This window comes from Schistocerca americana, unplaced genomic scaffold, assembly GCF_021461395.2.
Source record: "Schistocerca americana isolate TAMUIC-IGC-003095 unplaced genomic scaffold, iqSchAmer2.1 HiC_scaffold_15, whole genome shotgun sequence".
Lineage (NCBI taxonomy): Eukaryota > Metazoa > Arthropoda > Insecta > Orthoptera > Acrididae > Schistocerca > Schistocerca americana.
In genome coordinates, this window is record NW_025725583.1 from 4,113,006 (window position 1) to 4,125,233 (window position 12,228).

General features: G+C 41.7%; 1 protein-coding gene across 5 annotated transcripts in view; it reads right to left on the reverse strand.

The window, feature by feature from the left end:
* The window catches only part of LOC124569465 (synapse-associated protein of 47 kDa-like), a 319,550-nt gene that overhangs the window by 38,147 nt on the left and 269,175 nt on the right, over nt 1-12,228 (reverse strand). For all 5 annotated transcript variants that reach the window (XM_047131078.1, XM_047131076.1, XM_047131075.1 and 2 more), the window contains exons 5-6: nt 6,092-6,232; nt 1,971-2,110 (exon numbers count right to left, since the gene is read on the reverse strand). In XM_047131078.1, coding sequence (XP_046987034.1) covers nt 1,971-2,110; nt 6,092-6,232 — 281 coding nt within the window. The remainder of the gene's footprint in view (nt 1-1,970; nt 2,111-6,091; nt 6,233-12,228) is intronic.

Genomic DNA, 12,228 nt, shown 5'->3' on the forward strand with positions numbered 1-12,228 from the left:
CCCCTCTTCGTCATCTCTGAAAGTTTCTATATCTTCAGTGTCTTTTTTGACTACAAATCCATAGTTCATGCTTTTATTGTCCTGTTCAGCTCCCCTTCAATGGGCACTGTGTATTTTGCAACACATTCTTTATTCATATTAATGACACAGAAGGCAACTGAATGAAAATAATGTAATGATATAAATGAAATGTCTGAGTTAGCAAAGCTGCTGCTGAACCACATGGTCAAATCATTCCTATCAAAAGCACACATAACTCTATAGGGTTCAACCGTAAGTCTCAGTTCTTACGCTCACTTTGAATACAGACTAGGTGACTGAAATTTTATGAACAATATAATGTGACACCATCAAGCACAAATGCTTTTCCAAAACAGGTAAAATGTGTCAATGTTCTTAACTACAGATCATTCACGATCACACTAACATAGAAGTGGAAACTATCTAGACATTCTGTCATTCTGCTTATAATTTATTACAGTCTGAACTGCTATTTCTGCAACAAGTTACACACAGTTCTGATACTGTGTACCCTCCAATTGAAAAAGAAATGTACTGAAACTTAAGTGCTCTCTTCATTAACAGGAAGCCAACATGAAAAACTATATGAGAAAATATAACTGGCGAGATCACTCACTCATGAATTGTGTGATGAAAACTGACTTTGCACCATACCCAAAACAAATTTATACGAGGGATATCCACAAAGTACATTATGTTCTGGAATTAAAAATTAATAAAGTATCGGAAATTTTTTTTTATTATATACAGATGAAAGCCACACTTAAATACTACTTTTCTACGTAGTTGCCATTTAAATTAAGGCACTTATCGTAGCGATGGACGAGCTTGGAAATTCCTTCGTCGTAAAATCGGGCCACTTGCGCCTTCAACCACGTGGTTACCTCTTTTGGGACAGAAAAGGTGTGATTTTTGTGGATTTCCTGGAAAGAGGCACTATAATAAACTCTCAAAGGTATTGCCAAACTCTGCACAACCTCAGAAGAGCAATACAAAACAAGCGCAGGGGAAAGTTGGGCTCAAAGATCTTGCTGATTCACGACAACGCCCGGGCCCACACGGCAAATGCCACTCGTGAAGTTCTCGAATCTTTTAAGTGGGAGTTGTTTCCTCATCTGCCGTACAGTCCCGACCTGGCACCGAGTGACTTCCACTTATTCCCAGCAATGAAGAAGTGGTTGGCTATGCAGCGTTTTGCTGACGACACACAGCTTCAAGAAGAGGTAACCACGTGGTTGAAGGCGCAGGCGGCCGAATTTTACGATGAAGGAATTTCCAAGCTCGTCCACTGCTACGATAAGTGCCTTAATTTAAATGGCAACTATGTAGAAAAGTAGTATTTAAGTGTGGCTTTCATCTGTATATAATAAAAAAAAATTCCAATACTTTATTTATTTTTAATTCCAAAACGTAATGTACTTTGTGGATAGCCCTCGTATAAGAAGTCAATGAGGAATAGAAAAGATAATTTCGTTAGAGACAAATGAAGAATCTTACGTACTTTATTTCCGTACTGTCAGGAAGACAAGATCATTTTCCATTCTGTTTGTGTGTCTGTCAATCACTCAATACTTCAGCTGTATGTTGAGTTGTTACCTTTATTCCTTTCATCGTCTGTATTCTAGCAAAAAATTATTTTCTAATACTGAACTCTTTAAATCTTTTATTATTATAGACAAGTTCAATTACACCCGTACAAGCACCATGAAAGAGCAGAATCATAATCTTTCTACTAAAGATATTTTCCAATTTGAATAGGAAAGAGCATAAAAAATGGTTACCATCACTCCTTTCAACCAATTTTGTTCAGTAGGAGAGGGTTAATGGGATAACGGAAAAATTAAACATAACATTCCAACAAAAGATGTGAACATACTGAAGCACTTGAAACATATTTATAATGCCCTAAGGATTACAGACACAGATATTGCGTGGAAACTAGTACTTACACTTTAGGAACCAGTTCAAATCTCATCTTCTCCAGATTTGGGTCCTCTGCCAGCGTTGCCATGGCTACGGGATATGACACTTCATAGTCAAAATGAAAGTCTACGCCAGCTGGTGGGCTACGGACAAAGGTTCGCCTGTCCTAGAATTTTAAGAAAACATTTGCTTAGTAGTTCAGAGAAAGAGAAGTTTCACCTGAAAATTAACATCACCTAATACTTAACAATGAAGTCAATACTGAAACATTCACTGTGTGTATGTGTGTGTGTGTGTGTGTGTGTGTGTGTGTGTGTGTGAGGGAATGAGTGAGAGAGAGAGAGAGAGAGAGAGAGAGAGAGAGAGAGAGAGAGAGAGAGAATATATGAACCTGATCTCTGAACACAAAAGCTAGTTGAATTACAAAGGTTGCAGAAGCAGAAAACATTTTTTGAATATTTATGTTACATTAAAGATCTTCTGAAGATGGTATCAACATGTAACATATGAGGGTATCACATCAAATCAATGCCCTGCATAGTTCAGAAGCTGGCTTGCACTAGAGGCACAGAAGTCACATACAGCTTTCTTGCAGTATATCCAGTAGTAATGTAAAGATTTCCCTGTGGCTCTAATGCAATTTTAATGTTCAATTCACATATAGTCAATTTCTTGATTGTAAGCTGCACATATCAATGCACTGAATCTCAAAATAAATTGTGATGCTGTTAACTGAAAATATTGACATAGTTACCAAAATAAATTAAATAGGTGTAAAGTAAAGCACATGAATGTTCTAACCACGATGGTCTCCGAGAAAATGGTTTTTAGCAATGTTTCCTAGATCTGCTTCTTATCCGTCACACAGGAATCCTGTTACACATTTGAGTGGCATCAATATGGCAAAAAATTTATGTTCTTGAATATATACAAATATTAGGTTGGTGAATGTTTGCCTTGGTTGATATCCACTATTACTTGACAAATGAGATAACCTCTCCCCCCTTCCCCACCTCGATGTCTGGAAGCAGGCAACAATGTGACAAGCTGAATTGGTATTTCTTGTCTTATATAATGGCTATGTCAGCACCAGTGAAGGATGTTTTTTGCCCCAAGTGGAAATGTAGCAAATTGCATCCCATATGCTGCAAAGGGAGAAATTACACAGGGCTCTGGGTCAAATACACAGAATCAAAAGCAACAGATATCAATATTCATAATAACTGTTCATTTTTTGGACAGCAGTAGGTAATGCTGAAGACTGTCATTCACATGGACTGACACTAAACTTGCATGTTAAATCAAAATTTTTCTCACCCTGTCCAATTTAAGACAGTATTTGGAAGTTAATCTTCAGAAATGTAGGTACAGGATTTATAAAACTTAAAGTCAAACGAGACTACATTAAATATCGAAGAGAATATGAAAGTTTCTCTGCAGAGAGCAAAAGTAGCAAAATGAGTGAACTGTGTAGTACGTGGGCAAGTCAAAAAGTAAAGGTAAATTTAAATTAATTTTTCACTGGGAAAATAACTGCAACATAGTTCCACTACACAAACTCCCTCAACCTCCAAACACTTCCTCAGTCTCTTGAAATGATACACACACCCTGTCCAGTCACAAAGTGACCCCCTTTTCAAAAGCCTGAATAACCACCTTCTGCAGTGCAGGACATCAAGAAGTGTCACTGAGGTTCTGGAAGGTACTGACATGGATGTGGAGCCATGCCGACTTCAGTGCTGTGGCCAGCTGTGCTACGTTTCTTGGTTGAGAATACATGGCTCAATCAGCCTGACTGAAGGTGGTCTCCCTCACTCTTGACTTCGTATAAACCCAGGGAGTTTGGTGGCCACAAGAGTATGCTAAATTCATCCTGGCACTATTCAAACCACAAACGTACACTGCGAGCAGTTCAACAAGTTGCACTTCCCTGCCGGTAGATGCCATCATGCCGAGGAAAAATGAAATGCATGCAGAAGTGGGCATAGCACCCAAGGATACTGTAACAAACATTCACAAGACCATAACACACTCTCCTGGTTGCAGGGTGTTGCTTTCAGGCATTTCATGCTCCACACACCAATAGAAATCTGTCTGATGGGTCATGAAACACAATTCATTTGCAAAGGCCCTTTGTCACCACTAAGGGGACATCGGTTGCAGTACTCGTGTGCAAAATTCAAGTCTGACACCTATGAACAGCTGTCAGCGTAGGTCCATGACCCACATACTTACTGCAGCAACATTCACTTGAGGAGACACGTTTGGTAACCCCTTGGTTCATCTGGGCAGTCAGTTGCTCAACAGTGGCGTGTCTATTCACCCATACACATCACTGCTGCCATCTCTCACCACTGTCATTAACGGCCCGTACTGCACCACAGTTGCCTCAGCACCGGTTTTGGATAGCGCCGTTTTGCCATGCATATACACTTTAACCACAGTGGCACACCAACACTTCACAAACTCAGCTTTTTTGGAAAGGCTTCCACCCATGAGCTGAAATACAATAATCTTGCCTCTTTGGACATCAGACAAATCGCTCTGTTTCTGCATTATGACAAAGAACGTACTGCTTAGTGCATGCCCTGGACACATTTCATATACCCTCTACAGTTCATTCTGCCGTCTGCCGTATGCGAGCAATTATTGCGTACTGATATCTAACATAGGCAGTGGTCACATTAATGTGCCTTAATCTTGTAATTCTGTTTCAGAAGAAGCTTTGTGCCATCATCTAGATCCACTCTTGCACCTTATCCACGAACTTCACACATTGTATTCATGCATGCAGGTGCTCCTTCATGCAACCAAACAGGTGAAATTCATCTATTCATCTTGAGCTAGACCATGATTGTTTAGTGGGTGCTCCAGCCACTCAAAACCAATGTTTTGAGGTTACTGGATTTTGTCTTCCCAGTAGTAAGAAGACAGCTGAAGCAATATCACACCTTTTGTAAACTTCCCTCTCCTATTAGTTTTTGATTTTGGATTTCAGATCACACATTAGCTCACAACTGCTACCACTTTTTATTGTTTTATCTTTAGAAGTGTAATGAATTAGTGGTGGATCTTCCCTATCCCGGAACATGCATGTCATCAACTTCTTTGTAGAATCCTGGCTTTTGAACTTCCTTCTCTGCCAGTTAATCTGTTTTTCTAATGATGGACCCGTGTCGTGTCTTAAATGTGATTTCAATATTTCCAAGCATTTCTTTTTGCATTTGTCAGGTGGGATGGCATCCAACAAATGTGCACATTGTGATAGTTCAGAAATTTGTGGACAACTGCAATCACTGAACCACGGCTAATGTTGGACTCATGTGCAGTCATCAATTCTCCCATGACGATTATCATAAATAATTTGCTCATTGTGTCTATATTGCTATCCATTTTTTAAGTGAGTGGCATACCCAACTGCTCTTCATTACAGATCAAGACACACTGACTTCTGAAATGATTTATACTCTCTTAAATTTTTTTGTTAAGTAAGAGAGCTATCACCACACTGCAGGGGCATTCTGCAAATAATATCCACAGCTTTAGTCCCTTCAGAGTATAGGGAATAATTACTCTTCATTTTTTCCTTGGTGCATACAGACAACAAGGCACTCATCATAAAATGATCTCAAATCACTACAAAAAAGAGTTAATCACTGAAGCAATACAGCTGACGTACAGGAACAACAGTGAAGTTAAAAATGTTATTGTTGAGTCAGTAGTGTCTACCAATGGAGCAGAAAAAGTGCCCTTACTTACTGACTTGTCTTTTTTCTCTGGATAACATATTTCTAACATAGGCTTGACTACTCTGTTATGGTCCTCTACAAGAGAAACAAAAAATAGCTGATATGGACACACACTATTATGTAAACCTAAAAAATGTCTGAAAATGCTGTTTCATGAAACCACAATCCTTTGTCATATTTTCTTATCTGGCTTAAAGAGAACAGTTAACTGATAAGGCAGTTTAGGTACATTACTTATTTTTGTGTTAGAGGATACTGACAATTCTTTGTAACATGGGTGGTTTTATGAACTGGATGCATTTGTGGTATTGAATCCAATGAACCATTTGATGTAGTGATGTAAGTCATCTGTAATGTCGTACTCCACAAACATAAATAATACGTAAGGAAAAAAGTACCGTAGAAAGTGTGAGGCATTCTTCTTTGAGAGATTCTTCATTAGCACAGCCAACCCACGGAGGAAAGGCAGGTTCCGCACCTTTTGACTGTTTTTCCTTGATGAATGATTCCTGTTCTTTGTTGAAGTCTCCAAGAAGGCTCTGAAACACAACAAACATATGTACTAATCTCAATGTTGATTTTTGAACAAGAATTGTCTTAGTCATTACATAGCAAAAGCAATATGAATTATGTTACAGTAACAAACTTTTGGAACAAATCTTGTCCCATCACGTGTCTAGGAGAAGGACCACGTGAGGTTGCTAGGAGGTGTTTGGGGGGAAAGACTGCTTCATTCCACATTTTTGTGCTGCCGACTTACATGTAAATAATTAAAGTTTAATGGTGTTGACTTACTATAAAATAAAGGAAGTTCAAAAACACTTAATGAATGTGTCAGGAAGAAGGGGGAAAAAAATTGTCTGACTGATACAAACGTGAGTCTGCTACACATAAGTAGCCATCATAATCAGCTGTCTCTTCAAAGACATTGTGTTTATGTCAGTGACTGTTAAACTTTTTATTTCCACTATTGCAATTTCGGCCTCAGGCCATTATCAAGTGCAGATTTTTTGGCTTTAAGCCACTTCTACTCCATACAAGCTGACATTTATATGTCATTGTCATTTGTTGTTACGTACGTTCGTAACACTGCTAAGTAGTGCGAGCACACATGTCCATATATCGTAAAACAGCACAGTCTGTGCATACGTATGTTCGTTCAACCATCACTAGTAACTTTTGCACAAAACCACAGCAGTGAATTACTGTTTACAGTCTGCGATTTGTTGATTTTGGAGAGAAGTTCTTCAGCATTGATGGGGAAATAATATTTTGTAAACTATGAGAAGTTAAAGTTACTGCAGAAAAGCAGTTTAATGTGCCAGCCAGACACAGCAGCTTTGTGAAGAAAAGAGGTGGACAGCAGATAAACACTGTTATTTGAGCAAACAAATTGATCTACAATCGTGTAGTCATCCTTCAAGGGCCTGTGTGATACAATGTCGTCTTGCAATTCCCCATTGGAGAAGCTGAAGAATCTCTGCTTCAGACAGTTCTTGGAGAAGAAAACAGCAGATCCAGAATGCTCACAAAAATATGAATTAGTGTTGCTGACCAAAAGATTTGAGTGTTGGTTGGTTGGTTTGTTTGAAAAAAGGGGGGAGGGATCAAACTGCTAGGTCATCAGGTCATAATTCCACAAGGTGCAAGTAAAATAATCGAGACATACAAAACACAGCAGGAAAAAAGGAGAAAACTACAAGAACGACAGAATGGCAACAGACACTAAAATAGACAGAAATTGGACCAGAAAACCACAGAGAGACGCAAGAAACATGTAGAAGAGATCAAAACAAGAGAGCAGATTACCATAGCTGGCTGACCATGAGAATAAAAAGGAGAAGCCAGCCACTCTGCAAAGTGGTAAAGGGAAGGACTCCAGTTAAGACAGAAGGGATTGGACGCGAACTGCAATCGTAAGCTCTGACCTGGGCCGCCGATGTGGGAGATGAACCGCTGTGGTTGGGAAAAGGAGATGGTAATTCAGACACGCAGGAGAACTATGAACATGTGCAATGTAACTGGTGAGCAGTTGTGCATGCCTAACCTTCAATGAAGGGACTCCTGCCTTCACCAGAACACTGGTCACTGGACTCATTCTAAAAGTTCCCGTCGCTAAGTGGACACCACAGTGGTGCACTGAGTCGAATAAATGCAATGCGAGGGCGCCCCCGAACTGTAAACCAGACTCCCATAGTTATGGCGGGATTGAACAAGGGCTCTGTATAGCTGCAGCAGTGGAGAACGATTTGCACCCCAGTTGGTGTTGCTCAGGCAGCGGAGGACACTGAGGTGCTGCCAGCACTTCCGCTTAGCTGACGAAAGTGAGGTAGCCAAGACAATCGGGCATCGAAAATCAATCCTAAGAATCCATATGTCTCCACTACAGTGAGTGGATCATCATTAAGGTAACTACAGAAATGCATGACACACGACGTTGCAGCTGAAAACTGGAAGCCATGAGCTAGAGCCCATGACCGTGCCTTCTGAATGGCTCCCTGTAGGTGCCACTCAGCAACACCAGTACTGGAGGAGCAGTACGAAATGCAGAAGTCATCTGCATACAGAGGAGGTGAGACCGACGGCCCTACAGCTGCTGCTGGACCATTAATAGCCACTAAAAATACAGAGACACCCTGACACGGAGCCAGTATGCCACGTGACTCCAGGACCCAACCCAACCGACGACACACCATATGTTCCAGTAGATTACAAAGAAAGTTGGTGTGGCTGATGGGCCAGTAGCTATCCACATCAAGTGGGTTTTGACCGGGTTTGAGCACCGGAATGATGGTGCTCTCCCGCCATTGCGATGGAAAGACGCCATTGCGCCAGATCTGGTTGAAAATGAAGAAGAGATGTCGCTTGTAGTCAGACAAGACATGTTTTATCATCTGACAGCGTATCTGATCTGACCCAGGAGTTGCGTCAAGGCAATGTGCAAGGGCGCTGAGGAGCTCCCACTCTGCAAATGGGGAGTGACAGGTTTCACTGTGGCATACAGTGAACGAGAGGATTTTCCTTTCCATCAGTCATTTGAGGGTGCAAAAGGCCATGGGGGATCTTCTCCAACACAGAGGCTCGAGCATAGTGCTCAGCAAAGTGCTCGGCAATCGCGTTTGCGTCGGTAGATAACACGCCACTGATGTTAATGCCATGGACACCTGTTGGGATCTGGTACCCAAGAAAACATCTGATCTTCATCCGGAGTTGGGAAGGTGATGTATGGCATGCAATGGCCGACACATACCTCTGCCAACACTCCTGTTTTCCATCATTTTATAAGCTGGCAAAGGCGGGTACGGAGCTGCTTAAAGGCTATTAGGTGCTCTAGGGAAGGGTGCTGCTTACGTCACTGTAGAGCTCACCGACGCTGTAAATTGCCTCAGCGACTTCCAGCGACCACCAAAGGACTGTCTTTCACTGGGCCTGCTCAATGACAACATCGATGGCACCATGTGTGGGAGATTCAGCAATGACGGCAGAGGTGAAGGTATCCCAGTCTGCCTTGTTTAAAGCCAATCTGGTTAGGCGTCCGTGAGCATGACGCTGGGGGAGAGACAGGAAGTGGTCACTACCACACAGGTTGTCATGTGCTCTCCAGTGGATAGAGGGGACAAGTGCAGGACTGCAAACTGGGATATCAATGGGCTAATATGTGCCATGTGGCGCACTGAAATGTGTGGGGATTTCCTGCATTGTCCTTATCCTAACAGCCACAGCTTGAGGAGGGGTTCGAAGGGGCACAGGTTCACTAGATATTGAGTTCAGGACATAGACGCAAACTGCACCTGACACACTATTATATTTATTTATTTATTTATTTATTTATTGTTCCGTGGGACCACATTAAGGAGAAGTCTCCATGGTCATGGAACGATTCAATACATGAAATTACAACACGATTGTAGAAACATATAAAATGAGATATAAGAAACATATTCAGGCGACACGTCGTTAGTTTAAATAAAGAAAATCAAGAATGTAACACTGGAATTTGCTTAATTTTTTAGCTCTTCCAGGAGCTCCTCGACAGAGTAGAAGGAGTGAGCCATGAGGAAACTCTTCAGTTTAGACTTAAAAGCATTTGGGCTACTGCTAAGATTTTTGAATTCTTGTGATAGCTTATTGAAAATGGATGCAGCAGAATACTGCACTCCTTTCTGCGCAAGAGTCAAGGAAGTGCATTCCACATGCAGATTTGACTTCTGCCTAGTATTAACTGAGTGAAAGCTGCTAACTCTTGGGAATAAGCTAATATTGCTAACAACAAACGACATTAAAGAAAATATATACTGTGAGGGCAATGTCAAAATTCCCAGACTATTGAATAGGGGTCGACAAGAGGTTTTTGAACTTACACCACACATAGCTCGAACAGCCCGTTTTTGAGCCAAAAATACCCTTTTTGAATCAGAAGAATTACCCAAAAAAATAATACCATATGACATAAGCGTATGAAAATATGCTAAGTAGACTACTTTTCGTGTTGAAATGTCACTTATTTCAGATACTGTTCTAATGGTAAATAAAGCGGCATTTAGTTTCTGAACAAGATCCTGAACATGGGCTTTCCACAACAGCTTACTATCTATCCGTACGCCTAGGAACTTTAACTGTTCCGTCTCGCTTGTAACATGCCCATTCTGTCTGATTAAAATATCAGTTCTTGTTGAATTGTGAGTTAGAAACTGTAAAAACTGAGTCTTACTGTGATTTAACATCAAATTATTTTCAACAAGCCACGAACTTATTTCATGAACTACATTATTTGATAATGTTTCAATATTACACACAAGATCCTTCCCTACCAAGCTGGTGTCATCAGCAAACAGAAATATTTTTGAATCACCTGTAATACTAGAAGGCATATCATTTATATAAGTAAGAAACAGCAGTGGCCCCAGCATCGATCCTTGGGGAACGCCCCATTCAACAGTGCCCCATTGGGACTGAACATCATTACCACTCTCAATATTGCGGAGAATTACCTTCTGCTTTCTGTTCTTAAAGTAAGAGGCGAATCAATTGTAAGCTACTCCCCTTACTCCATAATGTTCCAACTTCTGCAGTAATATTTTGTGGTCAACACAGTCAAAAGCCTTCGTTAAATCAAAGAAAACACCTAACGTTCGCAACCTTTTATTTAATCCGTCCAAAACCTCACAGAGAAAAGAGACTATAGCATTTTCAGTTGTTAAGCCATTTCTAAAACCAAACTGTACATCTGACAGCAAATTATGTGAATTTAAATGCTGCAGTAACCTTGTATATACAACCCTCTCGATAACTTTAGCACACACCGATGGCATAGAAATAGGTCTATAATTATCAACATTATCCCTGTCTCCCTTTTTATAAAGTCGCTACGGTTCCTGTAATATCCCTTATAGCTGCGAAGGTCAGGGGTCCGTATTACTGGGAACCAGGTTTCCTGGAGAGCAATGCAGAAAGCAGGTGTAAAGCTTAAAAGTTGCCATAGCTCAGCCAGGTGGTGGAAAAAACTGCCGCAATTCAACTGGAGGTTTACGTGATTGTGAGACTGGGAAGGCATGAAACAATCAATGAGGCAGTCTATGCCTCAGGGTCACCTGCTGCCACCAGATGAGTACCTGCGCGATCGACATCCATTGTCTCTGAGAGCCCAGCGAGGTCGCGAGGTCTAGGTCCTCAGGGGATGCCAGAATCTCCACCTCAACCTCAGACACAGCTTGTAGGTAGTGGTGGTGTGGGTGCCACTACAGTGCCTTGATTCTTGGGGGTCTTTTTCTTTTTAGGTTTCTCTGACTGCTCCTTACGTTTTTCTGGATGGGAGGGCTTCACTGATTCAGTCTCAGGGACTGAGGAGGTCCGTGAAGCCCTGTGGTTGCTTCAGCCACTGGCAGGTGTCAGCTTTGCCACTGGTAGGAATCTGGGAATGGAGTGACCCAAGGGATCCCTTCCTGCCGAAGAAGACTTACGCTTCTCCAGCTGAGAAGTGGGGACTGACATCCCCGATGGGTGGGGGTGGGGTGCGGGTGGTGGGGGGTTGCTCCTGAAGTAGGTTGTGCAGGAGCAACCAGGAGGAAAGTACCCCCCACCATCAAGGGGGCAGGGGGAGTCTGACAGCTCTGAGAGCCAACTGTACATCTACATTTACATACATACTCCGCAATCCACCATACGGTGCGTGGCGGAGGGTACCTCGTACCACAACTAGCATCTTCTCTCCCTGTTCCACTCCCAAACAGAATTAGGGAAAAATGACTGCCTATATGCCTCTGTACGAGCCCTAATCTCATCTCATCTCATCTCATCCTCATCTCATCCTTATCCCATCATTATCTCATCCTCATTCTCATCTCATCTTTGTGGTCTTTCCGCGAAATGTAAGTTGGCGGCAGTAAAATTGTACTGCAGTCAGCCTCAAATGCTGGTTCTCTAAATTTCCTCAGTAGCGATTCACGAATAGAACACCTCCTTTCCTCTAGAGACTCCCACCCGAGTTCCTGAAGCATTTCCGTAACACTCGCGTGATGATCAAATCTACCAGTAA